The 20,723-nt window shown below is 45.0% G+C and overlaps 1 protein-coding gene across 6 annotated transcripts in view; it reads left to right on the forward strand.

Annotated features, from left to right (window-relative positions):
• The window catches only part of Gabbr1 (gamma-aminobutyric acid type B receptor subunit 1), a 29,734-nt gene extending 10,625 nt beyond the window's left edge, over positions 1-19,109 (forward strand). For 4 of the 6 annotated variants that reach the window (XM_074082639.1, XM_074082642.1, XM_074082637.1 and 1 more), the window contains 16 exons: positions 51-152; positions 444-509; positions 956-1,147; positions 6,739-6,981; positions 7,608-7,671; positions 8,914-8,991; positions 10,391-10,541; positions 11,002-11,134; positions 12,418-12,534; positions 12,612-12,719; positions 13,202-13,295; positions 14,028-14,155; positions 14,446-14,574; positions 14,782-14,925; positions 15,635-15,804; positions 17,988-19,109. In XM_074082639.1, coding sequence (XP_073938740.1) covers positions 51-152; positions 444-509; positions 956-1,147; positions 6,739-6,981; positions 7,608-7,671; positions 8,914-8,991; positions 10,391-10,541; positions 11,002-11,134; positions 12,418-12,534; positions 12,612-12,719; positions 13,202-13,295; positions 14,028-14,155; positions 14,446-14,574; positions 14,782-14,925; positions 15,635-15,804; positions 17,988-18,102 — 2,034 coding nt within the window. In that variant the 3' untranslated portion in view covers positions 18,103-19,109. Of the gene's footprint in view, positions 1-50; positions 153-443; positions 510-955; positions 1,148-6,738; positions 6,982-7,607; positions 7,672-8,913; positions 8,992-10,390; positions 10,542-11,001; positions 11,135-12,417; positions 12,535-12,611; positions 12,720-13,201; positions 13,296-14,027; positions 14,156-14,445; positions 14,575-14,781; positions 14,926-15,634; positions 17,053-17,987 lie in introns of those variants that run through there. The other 2 variants (XM_020182828.2, XM_074082640.1) reach the window with 1 other exon arrangement.
• The last annotated feature ends 1,614 nt before the right edge of the window (positions 19,110-20,723 follow it).

Genomic DNA, 20,723 nt, shown 5'->3' on the forward strand with positions numbered 1-20,723 from the left:
TTTTACCTCATTGTGCTCCCTACATTTTTTGTTTCTCTTTCCCACTCAAGACTCTGGATGACCTAGAGGAGCGAGTGAAGGAGGCTGGAATTGAGATTACTTTCCGCCAGAGTTTCTTCTCAGATCCAGCTGTGCCAGTCAAAAACCTAAAGGTGGGATGGCCAGGAATGGTGGGCTCAGCCTGCAGAGGGGTCGGATTGGGGGATGGTGGTCAGCTGAAGAGGAGAGTCAGGTGGGGGCAGACTTTCATTCTGCGAGGCAACAGTGTCTCCTGGGGGAAGTTTAGCTCTGTCTTCCAGCTGACATTTATCCACTGTCCGTTGAACATTATTCTGCACTAAGCACTTTGGGATGGGAAATCAAAGCTGTGAAAGCACCTGGTTTAGCCCCTCAGGCGTTCCTAGGCATCCCTCAGGAGTTCTTTTTTTGTCTCCACTTTGTAGCGTCAGGATGCCCGAATCATCGTGGGACTTTTCTATGAGACCGAAGCCCGGAAAGTTTTTTGTGAGGTGGAGTTGGGATCTGAAGAGGGAGGGACACTGGGAGGGCTCTTTCCCTTGGTTTTCTCCTGGGGTCTCCTCATTGCCTCTCTGCTCAAATTGATAACAAATGATCTGAGGTGATGACTGATATGATGCTCTGCCTCTGTTTCTTGAGCGCGCACACACACACACACACACACACACACACACACACACACACACACACTGTACTTTCTCATTTTCCTTCTTTGTGTTTCCCAATTCACTAGTGATTCCCATCTTTCCTTTCCTGACTGACTGAAAAGACTACTCAGAAAGAGTGGGGCCGGGACAGAATTTAGGACCCTAAGATTTATAGATTAAAAAAAAAATCTGCTGCTCTTCTCTGATTGCCAAGAAACTAAATAGTGTCAGTAAAATAGCACCAACCCCTGCCCCTGAACTGCCCCCCATCCCTCCTCCTCTGTATGCAGGTGTATAAGGAGCGTCTCTTTGGGAAGAAGTACGTCTGGTTCCTCATTGGGTGGTATGCAGACAATTGGTTCAAGATCTATGACCCTTCCATCAACTGCACAGTGGATGAGATGACGGAGGCGGTGGAGGGCCACATCACCACTGAGATTGTCATGCTGAACCCTGCCAATACCCGGAGCATTTCCAACATGGTGAGAATATAGGGATTTGGAGGCTGGCACCTGAGGGGAGGGCTGAAGAGAGGGTGTGCAGTTTGGATGTCTAGAAGGGGAAGGGGCCGGGGCCTGTGCCCACTCTGTGCTTACTTGCGTCATGTCTCCTGTGGATTCTATCTCTGTTGTGACTTCCTTGGGCGGGAGGGAGAGAAGCAATAGAGTGGTATGTTCAGTAGGCCCCTGATGAGTGGAAGGGCTGTTACCACGGAAACAAGGAGCAGTTGGTGAGAAGTCAAATGAGAGAGAGGCGTTAATGATAATATAGATGCTTGGATACGCAAGCACACCTTTACCAGAATGCTGCTTCTGGACAGAAATGCATCTTATTTTCTTGGTGACTTACATTAGTACCTCAGAATTACTTAATATTCACTCACAAATGATATGAAATTAGCTTGGATCTTGACGCTTTTTATTTTCAAATGGTTCTTTTTTTAGAATTTTTTATGTAAAAGAGACTTTTGAAATCATGTAGCCCCAGATAGCTGGCTAGTGACGGACTTGGAGCTAGAAGGCTCATCATCTGATTTGGAAGGGCTGGGGCAGCCCTGAGGGTGGGGTCACAAGTGATTGTATATGTGGGCAAAGGGGAAGAGGCTCTATTGTTACTCAGCACTATATTTTAGAGCCGATAGAGTAACCTGTTTGTCTGCTTATTATGCTGGGTGAACCCTCAGGCATGGAATACCTGCTTATGTAGATTTATCATTTACATTCCTTTTTTTTGCTTTTTTGGTGGGACTGGAGTTTGAACTCAGGGCTTTGTGCTTGCAAAGCAGGTGCTCTACTGCTTGAGCCACATATCCAGGCCATTTTGCTGTGATTATTTTGGAGATGGAGGTCCTGAGCTAGCCTTCAAATGCGATCCTCCTGATCTCAACCTTCCCAGAAGCTAGGATTATAGGTGTGAGCCACTGGCACCCAACTATCATTTGTATTGTATAGACCAGAAAATTAGGACACAAGAGAAGTTTAATGATTTGTCTGAGTGGTCTTGCTAGAACTGAATCCTAGTTGAATCAAATACCAAAGTACTCTGTCCCATCGGTTAGTGTGAACCTGACTAAAAAGTTTTTACTTTTATCACTAATAAATACTGTTTAGCAGTTTTTGAGTGAAGGATAAATAAGATTCAGGTAATGAGTTGTGATGAATGATCAGAGTGTGGCAGAATTCAGGGATTCTGATCATAAACTCATAATGTATCTTGTTCTGGAAAAGGAGTTTTTAGTAGTATTGAATCTGGGTTTTTCCCATTCTTTAAGTGAACAAGGCAACATTTGTGGGACATTCTAAGGACACACTATGTTTATTGCAAAATGAAATTACAGTGAAAAGTACAGTAAAAAACACTCTGGACAGACTTTTCTGTAGAGTAACTGAGAGGTGAAGCATCTTCCAGAACCTGGAAAAATGGTGGAGCAGGTTACTGAAGTCAGAAGAGCTTGTTGGTCCCCTGAGCCAATTGTGTCCTCTATCCTACAACAGGGAGTTAAAGGAGCCTGACAGAAAGATGAGAGTTGGTTGGGGATATTGAGGGACACTTGGGTTTTGGGGCAGGATGTTAAGGGTCTTTTTCTGGCTCCTGGTCTCTAGAGAAACATGGTGCCTGTCTTCAAGGCCATACAGCTTCTAGTGATACCAGCCTAAAATGCTAGGTAAAGCCCAAGATTTTCAACAGAGGAGAGAAGCAGCCTTAATAACTGACTAGGGAAGATTATAGGTGAATCAAACAGCAGAAAGAGATGTGGATTAGAAGCAAAGGTTGGACCTAGGGGGTGCAAAGCCTTGGAGACTTAGAATAGAAGCAGAGTTGCCGTCACTCCATAGGATTACTGTCACTCCATAGGATGGCCTCAGGTTTGTTTACATCAGTAATTGCCAAATTTTAGCTTCCATAAGAACCAACTGGAAAGGTAGTTAGTACATCAATTACTTGAGCCAGTTCTCTGGAAGTTCTGATTCAGTAGATTTGGGATAGGGCTTAAGAATTTAACATTTGTAATAAGTTCCCAGAGATTCCAATGCTACTGGTCTGGGGATCAAACTATGAGCACTATTAGGGCTGTAGTTTTTAATCAGAGGTTGCAATATCTGGAGGCATTTTTGATTGACACAACTAGGGGGTGGGGACTTTGGAGAGGGATAGATGGTTCTGATGTCTAATGGGTAGAGGCCAAGGTTGCTTCTAAATATCCTACAATGCACAGTTCAACCCCAGATGACAAATCTATCCTGCCTAAAATGTCAATAGTGTAGAGGTTGCAAAACCTTGGTTTAGAGAAAGAATCTTTAGGGAACATAAATAGAGAGTGGGTTAGAGCGGGTTTGGAGAATAAAGCCATGGTCTCAGGGGAAGGTGGGAGGTAGCATACCCGGGATGGAATGGAGTACATACTGATCGGGGTGAAGATTCCATCAGACCTGGGTACAGAAAAGCTAAAAAGCTGCCTCCCGATACACGTCAGATCACTGTACAGCATCCGTTCTCACGTACAATGGCAGCCAGACTGGGTTACTAAAAACAATGAGGATATAAAATTACAGTTGGTTAATTCACTAATTTCTGTGGATTGTGGAATTTTTGTTGTTCGGTTTCCCTTGGCAGCACAGTAAAGTTCATCTTTGAAAATGTATGACATATCTTCGCTAACTCAAGGGAAAGGATTGTTTTTTCATAATTTTAGTCATGGTGGTGGTGGTGAGGGGTTAGTGTTACTTCTATTGGCCAGACTCAGAGTGACTGAGAGTTTGAGGATCTGGGCAGGGATAACATGCTGATCAGATTAATCCCTTCCCATCTGGGTGATTTTCTGATGCAATCTTTACTTTGAAGTGAGGATCGGATAGACCTGGAAGCCAAAAGACTGCTCAGAAAGTCTCAGCTTAGCTACTGTCTATGATCAGGTGCTCTTGGAGCAAGGCATTATAGAACAGAAGCAGTACAGGGTAGGTAATGTGCCAGATTGCTTAGGTTTGAATCCCAGCTCTATCACTCTCTAGCAGTGTAACTTCAGACAAGTTGCATGATTTATTTCTGTGCCTCAGTCTCCTTATTTCTGAATCACTGGATTGTCTGAGAATTAAGCGCATTGCTAAATGCACCTCAGAAAATTGCCTGGCACATGTTAAAGATGTTAGTCACCACCATCATTGTCATCATCATCTTGTATAAGAAGGGATGATATTAATGAAACATCTGAAAAGAATTAGGAGGATTTGGTGATTTGAAAGAGTCTAGTGTGATGCCAAGGTTTCAGTCTTATGTAATGGGCAGTATTGGAGTGTTAGAAATACTTGAATTTGAAACAGAGTTTTGCTGTTACCCAGGCTGGTCTTGAACTTACGGATTCAAGTGACCCCCTGATCCCTACCTTAGCGTCCCGAGTAGCTTGTACTATATATAGGTGCTGCTACCATGCTTAACTTGAATTTGTAATTATTGGTCATCCAATTGCAAATGCATTAGAGCCAGTAGGAGATATAAGACTTAAGATACTGGGTTGGAATTATAGATATGGGTATCAGTAACAGATGAGGGTGCAGCACAGGGAAATTCACAAGGAGAGAATGTAACTTACTTTATACCCCCGCATTTATACACATTCTTATTTCATCTTTATTTGAGCTCTTTAAAGTAGTATTATTCCCATTTTAAAACTGAATAGCCAATTAGTGGGACTTAATAACTTGTTTGAGGTTTTATACTAGGTAAATGGATTAATTAGAAATACAATCCATCCATCTATTTACCCACATGGTGAACTTTTTTTTTTTTAAGATGTTATTTTTTTTTTGGAGCAGTTTTAGATTCACAGCAAGATTGAGAGGAAGGTACAGAGAGTTCCTATACAGCCCTCCACATGCATAACCATCTCCATTATCAGCATCCCCCACCGCATTGGTGTACTTATTACTATTGACGAGTCTGTATTGATGGAGTATACACACCCAAAGTCTTATCATTTATATTAGGGTACCCTCTTGGTGGTGTGTATTCTATAGGTTTGGACAAATAATGACATGTATCCACCTTTATAGTAGCATACACAATAATATACACAGTATTTGTGTGTCCAAATCCAATAGACATTATAGGCTGGGTACAGTACTAGGTATTAATGATTAAAAGAGGAATGGAAAGGCCAGATACGGTGGCTCACACCTGTAATGCCAGCTACTAAGGAGGCAGAGATCAGGAGAATCACAGTTAGAGACCAGCTCAGGCAAAAAAGTCAGTGAGATCCTATCAAAAAAAAAAGCTGGTGTGGTCATCACATCTGTAATCCCAGCTACTAGGGAGGCATAAGTAGTAAGAGGATTTCGGTCAGAAGCCAGCCAGGCAAAAGCATGAAACCCTATCTTGAAAAATAACCTAAATTAAGAGGGGCTGGAGGCACGGCTCAAATGACATCTACCTAGCCAAGTGCAAGGCCTTGAGTTCATACCCCAGTACCACCAAACAAACAAATAAACAAACAAACACCCCCCTCCTCACAACCAAAAAAAGGAATGGATCTTGGTCTTGTCCTCAGCGATTGTTGAGTCTTCCAGGATCAGTTATTTTCACTACACCTGGCTGGTTCCAGAAAGTTGAATAGAAAAGTAAATAAATAAAAATTAGTGGTCAGGGCATGGGGAACAAGGATATTTACATTTTCTTCATTCATGTGTCCATTGTTTCATTAGTGTGTTAATATATTCTGAATCCAAACAATTATTTGTGCAGTGCTCTGTGTAGCACTTAATGCCTTGCCAAGAAATAGTTGTCGAGCATTTTCTTCTATATCTTCTGAGAGGTATTGTATGGGAGGCAGTTTCAAGAAGGTAAGCAATTCACCTATAGTTATTAAGCCAAACATGGGGTTATTGTCCAGTTTACAAGTCAGATATTTTGACCATCTCCTGAGATTTTAAAGAACTATCATTCTTTTTAGCTTTCTTGGAAAAAGACGTTTGAGTGTTGAAAGGGTGTGGGTAGAATTGAATAACGAACCTCTAAAGTGTGAAGGATATTTCTACAGTCTCCAGTCTTCTAAGAGACAGAGAACTAAAGTCACTCACACCAGGATGGCAAGAAGTTAGCAGCCTAAGGAAAAATCTTTCTGGTTGACAAGCAGAGTGAGAAAGACAGTGGTGTCGCCTTTTCTAGGATCTTTCAGATTTGGAGGAGCTGTTAGATCCTGGGTCAACACTACTGAGAAAGTCTGAAGGTTGGGAGAACACCAGCGTCACAACTCTTCATTGCAGTATCTGTGCTTCTTATTTTGCTGTGTCTCTACTTTCTCTCCTTTGCCATTCATTATCCAGAGTGTTTATTCATCAGACTTCTCTGTTTGTAGTTCTAAGCTAGCAGCTGTACACACTAAGACCACAGGACCCTGCTAATCCCTGCTTTAGTCTAGTAGCTTCCAACCTAAGACAGACACATGGGTATAGTTAAAGATTTTGAGTGTACATATGCTCCATCTGACAACATGAGCATGAACCATCCGTTCAAGTTGAAGTGTCTATGTTAGCATTGGATCCCCCCGCCCCCCACATTCTAATGCTTTCCTCTTCCCCAGACATCCCAGGAATTTGTGGAGAAACTAACCAAGCGACTCAAAAGGCACCCTGAGGAGACAGGAGGCTTTCAGGAAGCACCACTGGCCTATGATGCCATCTGGGCCTTGGCATTGGCCCTGAACAAGACATCTGGAGGAGGTGGCCGTTCGGGTGTTCGCTTGGAGGACTTCAACTACAACAACCAGACCATTACGGACCAAATCTACCGAGCGATGAACTCTTCGTCCTTTGAGGGTGTTTCTGTGAGTTATAGCAACTTCCTTCACATTTACCTGTCCTGCAGTGATAGAGACACCCTCAAAGGCTTCTAAAACATGCATTCCCTATCTTTCTCAGTTAGTTCTCTGCAAAAGTCATTCTCACACCAGGGGAGTAGGATCCCTAAACCAGAAAATCCCACAAAAGACTACAGTGAAAAATTGATGTATTCTATTTCTTTCAGCCGCCGCCCCCCATGTGTCTTTTCAAACCAGTCCAGGTGTTTATGGGTGAGAGGAGACTTGTAAGATCTTAAAAGAGGAAACAACCTGAAAGTTTATAACTTTATTCCTTTTAAAGCAAGAAAGTTAGTGCCTAGTGGGATTTGGTGACTTGCTCACGCCATATAGTTAGAAGCCAAGTCTCCTGGTGCTCTGGAGATTTTATCCCATTCAAATCTCAGGGGTAAAGCTTCTCCAGAGAAGAAGGTTTCTAGAATCTAGGGTATGGGCATCTGGGGTATGTCCTATATGCAGGCAAATGCCATAAATAGCATTCATTCAGGAGCTCAATTACATCAAAACCAGAAGGATTCAGAGATTCCCTGGTGTTCTCTTTTCCCTCCTGCTTTTATCCCCTCTGCCTTCCTCCACATGTTCCTCCCCCTCAGGGCCATGTGGTGTTTGATGCCAGTGGCTCCCGGATGGCATGGACGCTTATCGAGCAGCTACAGGGTGAGTGCAGGGGCAGGGAGGGTGGGTGAAGATGAGGAGCAGGTTGGGACTTGGTTAGATCCCTGCTTGGGAGAACACTCAAGACATTACAAAACTGTCTGGTGCTTCCCCTTCCTGCCCTTCTTTTTTAACTGTGTTCATCAAGCCTTTAAATAGTAATAATAAATAATAAAAGTAGTAAAAAGCTTAGACACTGTGGATCTCTCAAGTTGTGTTCTTTAAAAGGGGCATGCAAATTAAAAACAGCCATTCTCTCTTCTCAGTGGCCTCCATTTTAGTTTTAGAAATTCCCCTTCCAGGGCTGGGTTAAGGGGTTAAGAGCTGTCAGTGCATCTTCAAAGCTGCAAGACAAACTGAGCCTAGGGAACCTGCTTTGTTTGTTTTATTTTTAAAGGGAATCCATTGAATTTCCTTGCTCTGTAAACTAGCATTCCTAATTTATCTGTAGTAGATGTAGTTTGGCTTTTCTAAATTGTATTTTCTCATAACTTTGCTTGATTAGGTGTTTGCAGAACTTTTGTGATTTAAATGTTTCAACTCTACCCCACTCTCAGCCTCTTTAGGCTTGGCCAAAAAACCCATTTCTTGGTCTCCTGTGAAAAGTTTTTTTCTTCCCCTCTCCCCACCTCCCACATTCTTTCAGCTCTTCTTTGTATATAAGACAAGTGGGAATGGACTTCAGCCATCATGAAAAGGTTGTGAGTTGGCTTTTGGAAGAATAGTTATGTTAACTGGTATGGTTCTAGGAGAGAAATCTTAGGAGTGACTGAATTTTACTTAGTTGCTCTCTAAGAGGCGGATATAACTTATCCAAGGAATTAGAATTCAAGCCAACAGGAGAGAAATTTCTAAAATTAAAATGAAAGCCATTGGAAAATAGATTCTGTGGTTCTGTCCATCATGAGAGAGAATATGCAGAAATATGTTTAAAGCTTTCAAAGCCAGAATCAAAGTGAGAGACTTACCGAGAGAGGTGTGAGGCAGTGGAATAGGTGGCAGACGTACTGTGGCTCCTTCCTCAATGAAGAGTTTTAAACACATAAGATATTCTTGTTTATTCGAGTTGCCTTGGGAACCAATTTATATTGCTGATTCAAATGACCCTTAGGTCCTTTAGTTGCTCAGATGAAGGTAATAATGTCAAATGTAGTCATGGAAAGCAGGTTTAGGGAAGTGGGAAACTGGAAGTGCCTGGGATTGTTTTTTGTCTACCTATGACCACTCCTATTGTCATTTGCTCAGGCGGTAGCTACAAGAAGATTGGCTACTATGACAGCACCAAGGATGATCTTTCTTGGTCCAAAACAGATAAATGGATTGGTAAGTGCTCCTGTTTATATTCTCCTTTAATCCTTCTGAATAATCAAGGAAAATGGTCATACATTTGAATAAGGTGAGTGGTGGGTGCCACTAGACTGAAATGTGACAAGGAGATCGACTAGGGGCAGGGGTTTAGAAAGAACGAGAATAGCTTCTAAGAGAGAGGGAGGGAGGAGTGTATTTGGAGAGGGACTAGGCAGTGGGTCGGACTATTTTTAATAGTACACTGCTGGGGTAACTGGGGATTAAAGGCAGGGGGCGGGCGGGGGGCGGGAAATAGAAGCTCCATTTGGATTTCCAGATGTCCTCCTGGTGCCTTGATATATCTGAACCAGCTACTTCAAGCCTAGAGCTGCCTCTTTTTCAGGAAAATGGTTGCTAAACTATAGGCAAGGATGCAAAACTTCTTTTCTTTGTGATCTGCTATCAGAATGTGCTTTTTAAAATTTTTTGGTGGTATTGGGGTTTGAACTCATGGCCTCATACTTGTTAGGCAGGTGCTCTACCACTTGAGCCACTCCACCAACTACCATGTGCTTTTTAAAGAGGGAAAGTAAGCAGTTATTCTTGATGTACTTTGTGGGCTCAGGAATAGGAAATGGCAAAGATACTGGAGGTAGGGAAAAGGAAGGACCTACTGATAAAAAAAAGCTCAGCAACTGAGGGGTGGCACAGCCATTGAAATCAGCTGCCATCTGCCCCATCCAACAAAATCTAGTCGTTCCCAACACTGCTGGGGTTTGCTTTTTTAAATTTTTAATTTTTCTTTTAATACTTTGAATTTAGGACAGTGTTCTGCTATAAATGCTGTATGGCCTAAATTAATTTTTTTTTAACTAAGCAAATTGATTTTTTTTTGTGAACTCTGACAAACTTGAACTTTCCCTTAGTAACTACTGTTAAGCATTTTCAGGACTATTACCCTGTCAGAGTTAGACTTCAAGACTAGTTTTGTTTGTTTTGCCTAGGTTAGAAGGCCACACTAGAGGCCGAATTAGCTTTTTTGATTATGTAATTATCTTTTGACAGTTTTTGATTTGGTGTTAAGAGACCTTATATGGCTTATTTCTCAGCTTTCCTTTTCCCTCTCCCATTTTCCTTGGCTTCAAGAAAGTTAGAAAATCAGAGAGAACAAACAATAACAAAATGAGATGCAACAACATTGGTGAAATGCCTCCGCATTCACTCATCTTCTCATCTCATTTCTGGTTGCTTTCCAAGTGTCAGTGAGCTTTCTTTCTGCCACAACCCCATTCAGTGCAGTGAAGGCCTCATGTCTTCAGCCAAAAACTGAATGTACAGCAGCAATCTCGACCTTTACCCCTTTCTCCTATCCCATCTTCACTCCTCTGTCCTCCTTCCTTTTTCTTTTCTCTTCTTCCTCCTCTGTGCCATGCAGGAGGGTCCCCTCCAGCTGACCAGACCCTAGTCATCAAGACATTTCGCTTCCTGTCACAGAAACTCTTTATCTCCGTCTCAGTTCTCTCCAGCCTGGGCATTGTCCTTGCTGTTGTTTGTCTGTCCTTTAACATCTACAACTCCCATGTCCGGTAAGTTTCTCTTCTGACATGATCTTTGCCCATCTGTCTCTCTAAGGTAGTGATCATGCTCTGTGGAGGGATTGAGAATAAAACTTGTGTGACTCCTAAGGCCATGTATCATAGAGGGTTCCATTCTGATCAATTGGGAACACAAGGGAGAAACCCCTACCCTTTCTCCAAAGCAGTTTACTGGAAAATAAATACAGTAACACAATCGTGGGCTCTAAATAGAGTGTATTCCAGTGGGGGCCCTGTGCTGAGGGAAGCCCTCTGTAGCTCCATTTCCAGCCCCATGACTGAGCTGACTGTCTGTCTAGGCTTTGCTGCTTGCGCCATGCCTGTCTTCCTTTAGTCCTGTGGCCCTGGAGTTGGGGGTCATACCATTGCATGGCATTTGGAGAGTTGAGCTTCCCTGGAGAAGAAGGGTAATTCTACTCTCTCTCTCCCACCCTCTCCGCCTCTGCCCTAGTTATATCCAGAACTCACAGCCCAACCTGAACAATCTGACTGCTGTGGGCTGCTCGCTGGCATTAGCTGCTGTCTTCCCCCTGGGGCTGGATGGTTACCACATTGGGAGAAGCCAGTTCCCTTTCGTCTGCCAGGTGAGGAGGTGGTGGGTGTTTACCTTGCAGAATGTGACTCTCCCACCTTTCTCAGGAGCAACTTCCATGGTTTATTGCTCCCTACCTTTTCTTCTTGGCTTTCCCTGACTATTTTTCCCATTCCTTCCTCCTAGCACCACCTCTGGTTTCTCTCTTGCTCAGTCCTTCCTTTCTGGGCCTGCACACTTTTTCTGTTCTGCAGTTCACTTGCCAGTTCCAAGGTTGCCATGGCGTGACTTGCAAAGAAATGGAGGGAAGTACAGAAGACAAAGGAAGGGGATCTGTATAAAGAACTCCTGAACAATGGTGGCTTGTCTGTGCTATGGGGGCTGAGAACCAGAACTTGGGCTTCCCGTGGGAGCTTACTTTGGGGTTTGGAAGGATGAAGGCAGAATCTAAGCCAACCACAGAGAAAGCTGGGGGGAAGGGATACCATCACATAGGGAGAAGGCCTCTGGAACTCTTGGTACATGGAATGTTCTGGGGCTGTGAAATTTGAGTTCTCTATTATACTGTAAGAAACACCCACTTTTTCCTTAATTCTGCCATTTGTACTCTTTCTTTTGCACCATTCATGTTCTGACCATGCACATAACATTTACACACACACACACACACACACACACACAGAGTTCATCAGGAATAACCTGTTCCCAGTGGGATCAGATTGCAGCAGGAGAGGCAGAAAACCAGTTGCAGTGCAACAGGAGAAGTACAGGAGTAGGGATTTGTAGAAAGTGCTGTGGGAGCAAAGATGGGAAGCAGCTTACAGTTGGAGTGTTTGGGTTTGCATGTAGAAGGATGCATGGGATTTTGCCAGCTGGAGAATAGAGGAAGGTTACTCCAGCGGCAGAGGACATACCTCATGGCTAGCAAAGATGGAAGAGAGTAGATAAGGGAAAATAAGTAGTTCAGTGTGGCTAGAGCATGGGGTAGACGAGGGCCTGGGAAATGCACCTGGATAGGTGGGTGGGGTCTGTGAAGTGTCTGTCAAATCTGGAGCTGTTCAGGTTATAACCTGTAGGCACTGGGGAGTGATCAGGTGGTTTTAGCAAGATCACTGTAGGGGTAGAGATGGGTAGAAGGAGTTGTTGAAGGCAGGAAATCTGTACCCTGCTCTCCCCTGCCCTGTCCTCCCCATATACCTTATCCCCTGCTATTGTGTCCTACCTGCCTTGGCCTCTGCTTCCTGCCCACACATCCTCCTGTGGCCCTCCACATCCTGGCTCCAATCTCACCTACTATGCCATCCTGTGGTGCCCATGCCCTCTCTCCTGTTGTAGGCCCGCCTCTGGCTTCTAGGCTTGGGCTTTAGTCTGGGCTATGGCTCCATGTTCACCAAGATCTGGTGGGTTCACACGGTCTTCACAAAAAAGGAGGAAAAGAAGGAGTGGAGGAAGGTAAGTTGCTTCCCGATCCAGCCCCTGCTTCTTGGTTCCTGGGGCTTAAAGGAACCTGGCTCTGAATGTTTATTCAGACCTTAGAGCCCTGGAAGCTGTATGCTACGGTGGGCCTGCTGGTGGGCACGGACATCCTCACTCTCGCCATCTGGCAGATCGTGGACCCCTTGCACCGGACCATTGAGGTATTGCTTGAGAGGAGGTGCTGGGATCAGGAGGGTGAGCAGAACTCACTGGCTATCTTGATCTTGGAGCTTGTGTATGGTCTTGAAGGATAAAGCTACTCAGAGGGTGCTTTCTGGGCTTCTGTATGCTAGTGGTTCTCCTTGTTCTTCCTATCAGGAGTCTCATCAGAGAGGATGAGAGGATGAATCTGAGGATTCATCTGAAGACAGGAAGTATTGGAGACTTGGGAAGAATGTGTACAAACATTTCCCTGGTCCAGAGCAGGATTTGGCGTTAGTATTGAGGGTTGGAGGTCAGAGCAGGGTTTGGCGTTAGTATTGAGGGTTGGAGGTCAGAGCAGGATTTGGCGTTAGTATTGAGGGTTGGAGGTCAGAGCAGGATTTGGCGTTAGTATTGAGGGTTGGAGGTCAGGTGCCAAGCGGAGTTGGGAGGCTTGGGTGGAGGGGTAGTTGTCTTTCCCGTGGTCCCTTTTCTTCCTTAGACTTTTGCCAAGGAGGAACCAAAGGAAGACATTGACGTCTCTATCCTGCCCCAGCTGGAGCACTGCAGCTCCAAGAAGATGAATACGTGGCTTGGTGTGTGGGATGTGGGGAGAGGAGAGCAACTGTACAGAAAAAGCAGGAGGGATGGGCAAGGACAGTAGGTTTTCAGGGAGAAGGGTCTTTGAGAGAGGAGGCAGAGAGCATATCAACTGTGTTTGAATGTCCCCCTCTTTGTCATTGTACTTCTAAGAATAGGGGACAGTCAATCTTTTGTGGTGAGTAATTTAGGGTCTAAAGTAAGGATGTTCAGCAGAGGGACCAGTGGGAATATCTGGTTAGCTCCCTAGATTAAGACCAGGGTTTTGAGGTCATGGGTTTAGGCTCCCTTTGCCCTTATCAACATTTCTCTGATCTACAATTACAAATGGTGATCTTTCCTCAGCCTGGAAAGCCATCTTCCCACAGGGAGGGAAAGAGTGAGACATTATACGTGGCTTAGACTGAATCATACAAAGCTGCTCAACAGGCTCTTGCCTGCCTGATAGCTGCTAATGACCACTATCTTCCTGTGAAACATGGCTCATGCCAGGTAGAAGCAATGAGGTCTGGGCTAGCTGGGTGGATATAGAAGTGGGCTCACAGTGAGATGTGTGCTAAGTCAGAGGAGCTGATTGGAGAGGAATGCTCCCTATCTGCTGTGGACCTATAAGGAGCAGCAGGAGGTAAAGGGCAAAGAGAGGATGAGGACTGAGTGGGGAGTGTGGAGGACCGAGTGGGGAGTGTGGAGGTCCTTGTTGCCCAGGTGACCCTTTCCTGCCATCCTAGGTATTTTCTATGGTTATAAGGGGCTGCTGCTGCTGCTGGGAATCTTTCTTGCTTATGAGACCAAAAGTGTGTCCACTGAGAAGATCAATGACCACAGGGCCGTGGGTATGGCCATCTACAATGTTGCGGTAAGCTCCCTGGATACATGATATTGATCCCATAGGCTGACTGCAATATGCCAGAGGTGATGGGCGAGGAAGAATCAGATGTTAGATCAGGGATCAGTTGTGTGGAAGTCATGAAAAGTTTGGGACAGTTCATTTGGGATTTTTCTCAATTTAGAGTTGAGGGTGATTCTGAATTTGTGAATAGTTCACCAGGCCCCTGTTCTCATAGGCTGTTTCCTGGGGGAAGAAAACCCTAGATCCTACCTGAGCCTGCAGATCTGAGTCTCCCCAAACACGCTCTGTCTCCCTAGGTCCTGTGCCTCATCACTGCCCCTGTCACCATGATTTTGTCCAGTCAGCAGGATGCAGCCTTTGCCTTTGCTTCCCTTGCCATCGTGTTTTCCTCCTATATTACTCTGGTTGTGCTTTTTGTGCCCAAGGTGAGGTCCTGGCTCTTCTCCCACCCTCTCTAGCCCCATGTCTCCATCCCTTCCTCCCAGGACTCTCTTCCCTGCCCTTCCCTACATCCTCCTTGTTTTGTCCCAGTTTGTCCCAGGTTTTTGCATTCCTTCCTACTCTAACCCTCCATCAGCTGATCACTGACACAGCTGTACTTCACCATCCCCTGCCCAAACGTCTGTCCCCAGATGCGCAGGCTGATCACCAGAGGGGAATGGCAGTCTGAGGCACAGGACACCATGAAGACAGGGTCATCCACCAACAACAATGAGGAGGAGAAGTCCCGGCTGTTGGAGAAGGAGAACCGTGAACTGGAAAAGATCATTGCTGAGGTGTGTGGGTGATGGTGGGATGAGGGTGATGGTGGGGATCCAGGAGGCCTGTGTCTTAGGGTGGGTTGTGCCTAAGATTTGTGATTTATTGAGGGTCTCGGAAAACCTATAAGGGAGTAAGTGGAGCAGCATAGGGAAGGGCAGAGGGTTGAGCAAGATTCTGTTTTAGCTAAAAATCTAGTGTTAGCCTGATTATGTGGGGAAGGCTCCAGAATGGGAACTGCACTCTTGACTCAACCTTCTTGAGGCAAGAGGGTGATCATTGACCATGGTAGCAGTTGGGGGAGGCAGCTGTGAGCCATTAACAGCCAACACTCAAGCAGCTGGATGTCAAGTGTGCCCACAGCAAAAGGGGATCTGGGCAGGTGTCCACAGCATCTACTATGCCTCAGGCTATAGTTTTGGGGTCAGTGCAATGCCAAAGAGGGAGATGTTCAAACTGGGTTGACATATATCTCTGTGTGATTTATTAGAACTTTTGTGTACTGACTCTTCTTTCCTTCTCCATTTTCTCCTTTTAATTTAAAATTCTCTCTTGCTTCCCTGATCTCTTTTCTTCTACTGGTGCCCTGTTATGTTCTGTGCCTTTCCTTGTTCTTTTATTGATTCCTTATTTTAATTTCTTCTGTCCACTTACCCTATACCTCCATTTCTATGTCATTCCTCTCTTCCCCTTCTCCCACTCTCCCAACTGTGTTTCTTTCTCTAGAAAGAGGAACGGGTCTCTGAACTGCGCCATCAGCTCCAGTCTCGGCAGCAACTCCGCTCCCGGCGCCACCCTCCGACACCCCCAGACCCCTCGGGGGGCCTACCTAGGGGGCCCTCTGAGCCCCCTGACCGGCTTAGCTGTGATGGGAGTCGAGTCCATTTGCTTTACAAGTGAGGGGCTGTCAGGGAGGACAGCCCAGTGGGGAAGGGAAAGGGAGTGGGAAGAGAGTGGGGGACTGGAGGGCGCAGGGGATTCCCTCTCCCCAGCTGGAAAGAACATGCTATCTAATCCCATCTCTTGTAAATACATGTGCCTCTGTGCATCCTGGGGTTATTTGAGTCTCCAGTACTTTGGGAAACAGACCTTTTTCTCTCTTATTCATTCATATAATTTTGTCACTACTTCATAATTTAGTTTGTACCTCACTTGAAGCTACTCACTCATGACTCCTCAGCAGCCTCACTACATCTTTCTCCCCCATAACAGCTCTGTCTAGTTACCATGGCAACCCCTGCAGCTCCCATTGGCTTCCTGCTCCACTCCTATTGGCAGGGGTCTTCCCACAAGTGCTCTTTCTACCGCAGCAGGGGCCTCTCCATTTCTTTCACCACCATAATCTCCTTCCATCCTACTTGCCCTTCTACACGTTCCTGTGTTTTCTTTCCCTTAAATTTTGCTTCTTCTGGGAACTCATTCTCACCAAGACTCATGCTTCTTGACTCTGCTCTGTGTGTGCTCAAGGTTCCCCCCAACATCCTTCCCTTCCCTGCTTGTGTCTGATGGGCATGCTTCTGTGCACTCATGCTTTCCCTACGTGCTTTCTCATGCTGCAGTCACTTGCACCCTTGTGTACCCTGTGCCCATAGCCACGTGTGCTCTCATGGCCATGGGTGTCCCTTGTGTGTGTTTGGGTAGGTATGTGTGAATCGTTCAGCATGTTGAGGTTTGTCTTGCCTACATACACATGTTCATGTTTATCCACGTATTTTCTCTGTACCCGCAATGTAATTGTATGCTTTCTTCCCTTTTTATCCTAAGATCATTATATTCTTCCAGCAAAGCCATATGCACCCACCCTCTACATCATTATGCACTTTCCCCCAAGTCACATTTGCTGGGACCACCCATACCCTGTCCTCATCATAGTTTCTGCTCAAACCTTCCTCCTCTCTCTTTTGCACTCAAGTTCTACCCTCAGTCTATACTCACAATCATCCTTTCCTAAGAGAAAAGAAATGGGGGCAGGTTTGGGGAGCTGCTTCCAGTGAATAGTTGGTGAGAATCCTGACCAGAAGAAGGCACTTCTGACAGTTGGAATGGACAGATGGACCTATGGGGTGGGAAGTGGTGTCCCTTTCACACTGTGCTGTTTCAGAGAAGGAGCTCCCCAAATCTCAATAAACCAGTGAACAGAGTGACTCAGCACCTCACCCTCCATATTGTGAACAGAGTGGGCTCCAGGCCAAAGAAGGATCCTCTGAGGGCTCCAAGTTAATGAAAAGGCTTTGAAATGGAGGTGCAGAAAGAGGTCTTTATTGATCTATTAAGGCTAACTGGCTCAGTGTAGGGAAAGCAAGACACCACTAAGGCTGAGATTAGTGAGTGATGGATGATGTTAGTGGTTAAAAGTGTGGGTTCTGAGTCAAACTGCCAGGGTGTCAGGTCCCACCACATGCAAAACAGTTCCCTAATCTTTATTATCCATGCCCTCATTTCTGAAGATGAGAACAAGAGTAACAGTGATAGCCATACCTTTCTCTGTAGAATGCGAGGACTAGATTGATCATGCATTCAGGTACCTAGGTCCTGCTTGACCCGACCGTAGTATGTGTTGGGTAATGTTAGTCTCTGTCACTACTGGTTAGTGGGCTTGCTGACAGTGGTGGGCACATGTTGGGAGCCTGGAGCAGTTGCTGAAAAATGTGAGGACTCTATCCCAGGAAGTAAGAACAACAGAAGAATGATAACTGCTGGAAAGTTTTGAATGAGATGGCCCTGAGTTCTTCCAACTTAAAAATCTTCTAGGGAATACTGAGACTTTTGGAAAGAATTTTGATCAAAGTATAAGAAAGTTTTGAATGGCCAAGGGACTAAACTGATTTTTATAATTCCTTGTGTCCTTTGAAGACATGGTTTTTTGAAGCTCAACTTTTTCTCTTTTACTTCAGCACTGATGTTTTAAAAAGTCACTCTTACTTTTTGTACAAGAGCTACAAGTGTTGGATGGGCCCTGTTATTTCATTGTCCTGTTTATGGGTGGGTTAAATCTTAGGCCAGTACTTGAAAAATGTTCCACTGTGATTATCCACCTTGGACCAATTGGACTTAATTTGATTTTCCCTTCTTCCCACAGTGGAGTATTCACGAGGAAAGGGGAAGAAGCCTATGGAGTAGAGAGGCCTGCAGTGTGGAAAATGAACAGTTGGCTTCAGAAACAGCAGCAGGAGTTGTACACTAGCCATGGGTAGAACCTAAAGACCCAAATTACCACCTCAAAGTTGCATTGCACTTAGATCAGGTATAAATTATAAATAAAGGGTCAGAAGTTCTACTATGGGCAATGGTGAGCCTGCTAGCAGGAGTGTAGGAACCATGCCAAACAGTAGAGCTGGCAGGGTGCCTGTGTGAAGTGTGTGAGGCCAGGAGTTGCAGCTCAGCAGTTCAGGCAGGAGTTGCTCCCTTAGTGGTGGGGCTGTTGGGGTGGGACTCCCCCTCAGGCTTCAGGTCTCTTTCAGACTTGAATGTCCTAGACTATAGACACCTGCCACTCTTCAGTGCCTCCTTTTCTCCTCCTCCTTGACTTGTCTCTTTACCCTAGTCCTAGTCACATAGAGAGTGTTTCTTGAATATTTTGCAGTTGTGTGACTTTGTTATCTTTGTAATTCATCAAAAAGCTTACTTATTTTTTTCCTGAGACAGGGTCTTGTTATTCATCTCAGGCTTAGAAGCATAGCATCTCATGAATGCTGGGATTACGGGAGTGGACAGCCATGCCCAGATCCATTGGTTGGGCAAGTGGCTGTGGCAGGCACACTTCCAGGCACTGGGACAGAACAGTGAGCAAGATAGCTTCCATGGGACATTCATTCTCAAGATGGGACAATGACCCATGCAGGTAAACAAAAGAAAGGAGAGGTGAGCTGGGGGCATGGCTCAGGTGGTAAAGCACTTGCTAGCAAGCACAAGGCCAGAGTTCAAGACCCAGTACTGCCAAATAAACAAACAACCAGAGATGTCTACAAGCAACCAGGAGAGTTGAGCATCTCACAGTTACTAGCTCTGATGCTCAGGACAACTTTCAGGGGAGTGAGGGTTGTCTGCTTATTTTCTGGTAAGGAGATTTCTTTTCAAGAAGAGTCCTGTCCAAGGTCCCCAACTAATAAGAACTAGAGTCAGCATTCAAACTCCATGCCTTATGGTTGATTGCTGTGTAAACTATTCACCCTAAAATAGCTTAAACAACAATGATAACTTATTATCTCTCATGGTTTCTGTGGGTCAGGAATTCAGAAGGGCTACTGTGGGGGAGCTTACTCCTACTCTACAACAGCTGGAAGGTTTGAAGCTGGGGCCTGGAGTCATGGGAAGGCTCTTTTACTCTAAAGGTGGGTGTTGGTCCAGCTGACACCAGCTGGGATGTGGGCAGGAACCCCTACTCAGGCTTTTCCATGTGGCCTGGAATTCTTTATGATGTGGTGATTGTGTTCCAAAGGCAAGTGTCCTGACAGAGAGATGGAGGAGAGAGCCAGCTAGACATGTTTTTTTTCTGTCAAAGTCTTGGAAGTCACATAGCATCACTTCTGCCATATCCCATTGTGCCAGATTCCTGGGGTGGAAACACAGACTGTCATGCTATAAAAAAAAATGCATGTGGAATGTTGTAACTATATAGCTGTAGTCTCATTTGGAAAAATGATCCACTGAGGCTGATCTTCCAACTCCAGGATCAACGTTTAGTATACCTCTCCATGTTACTTGTCTCCTCTCCCAAATCAATCATCCTAGTTTTATCTGTGTGCTGGAACTCGGCCTCTTACCAGGCCTTTGATTCCTGGAAGTGCCAGGGCCAGCTGTCATCTTACACTTGCCTGCAGTATTGAAGATGGTCCAACCATCCAAGACAGGTAACCTTTTGCTTATTCACTTAGGCTTTTGGAGCAGGGAATTCTTTACTTTGCCCTTCACTGGCCTTTAATCCAAGAGCAGTATGAGACAGGCTTCAAGTCACTTGACAGTGACCCTTCAAACAGGAGTGACACTGAAAATACCTAACAACCAACGTGGCATCCACTTTCTGGCCCTGAAGTAAGAAAGGACACACTAGAGACTCAGGGAAGATGAGCCTCAGCACCAGCAGAACAGGGTCAGGGGCCTATGTGGGCCAGATGCTGGTAGGCACCTCCATGCCGCAAAGTGAGGGAGATAGATGAGTGTGGAAGTGACCCTCAGGCAACATTCATGTGCATCTTCTGGAGTGTGTGGAGGGGTGTAGAAGAGGAAAACCAATTTTTTTTCCTCAACTTATCTTAGGTTCTCTAGTGAAGGTCATATAAACTAGACAGGTAAAAAATTAACAAGAGAAAAACAAATGGAAGTTTAATGTGCACATGGGACTACCTAGTGACGATTACCCAAAGGGTAGTTAGGAATTGGGCTTTATACACAGAGGAGAAGGGGTTTGACATTTCTGGGGGGTGGGTGGAGAGGAGACAAGTTATGGGAAGGTAAATCAAGGTTTGTTAGTAATTATTCAGATTTAAACTGGTGCCTTCGTCTCTGGTAAAAATTATGCTTTAATAAATGTAAATTTCCTTTAAAAAAAGGAAAACTTGCTCTCTTTTGAGAGACTTCCCAGGTGTGTTGGTTCCCAATGACCTTTAGCTCAAAGTAATCCTTATGTTAAAGAAGTATATTTTAGGGTGACAATTTTGGTATGCTTCAAAGGGTAGTGATTAATTTTGCACAGGGAAATATGGAAGGCTGGCTATGCTTGGGGCTGAAGAGAAACACAAGAGCTGAGCACTTTGTGTCAGTGTATTACTAACTCAGCAACTCTTCATTTTTTTTTTATGGTAATGGGGTTTGAACT

This window comes from Castor canadensis, chromosome 8, assembly GCF_047511655.1.
Source record: "Castor canadensis chromosome 8, mCasCan1.hap1v2, whole genome shotgun sequence".
NCBI classification, from domain to species: domain Eukaryota; kingdom Metazoa; phylum Chordata; class Mammalia; order Rodentia; family Castoridae; genus Castor; species Castor canadensis.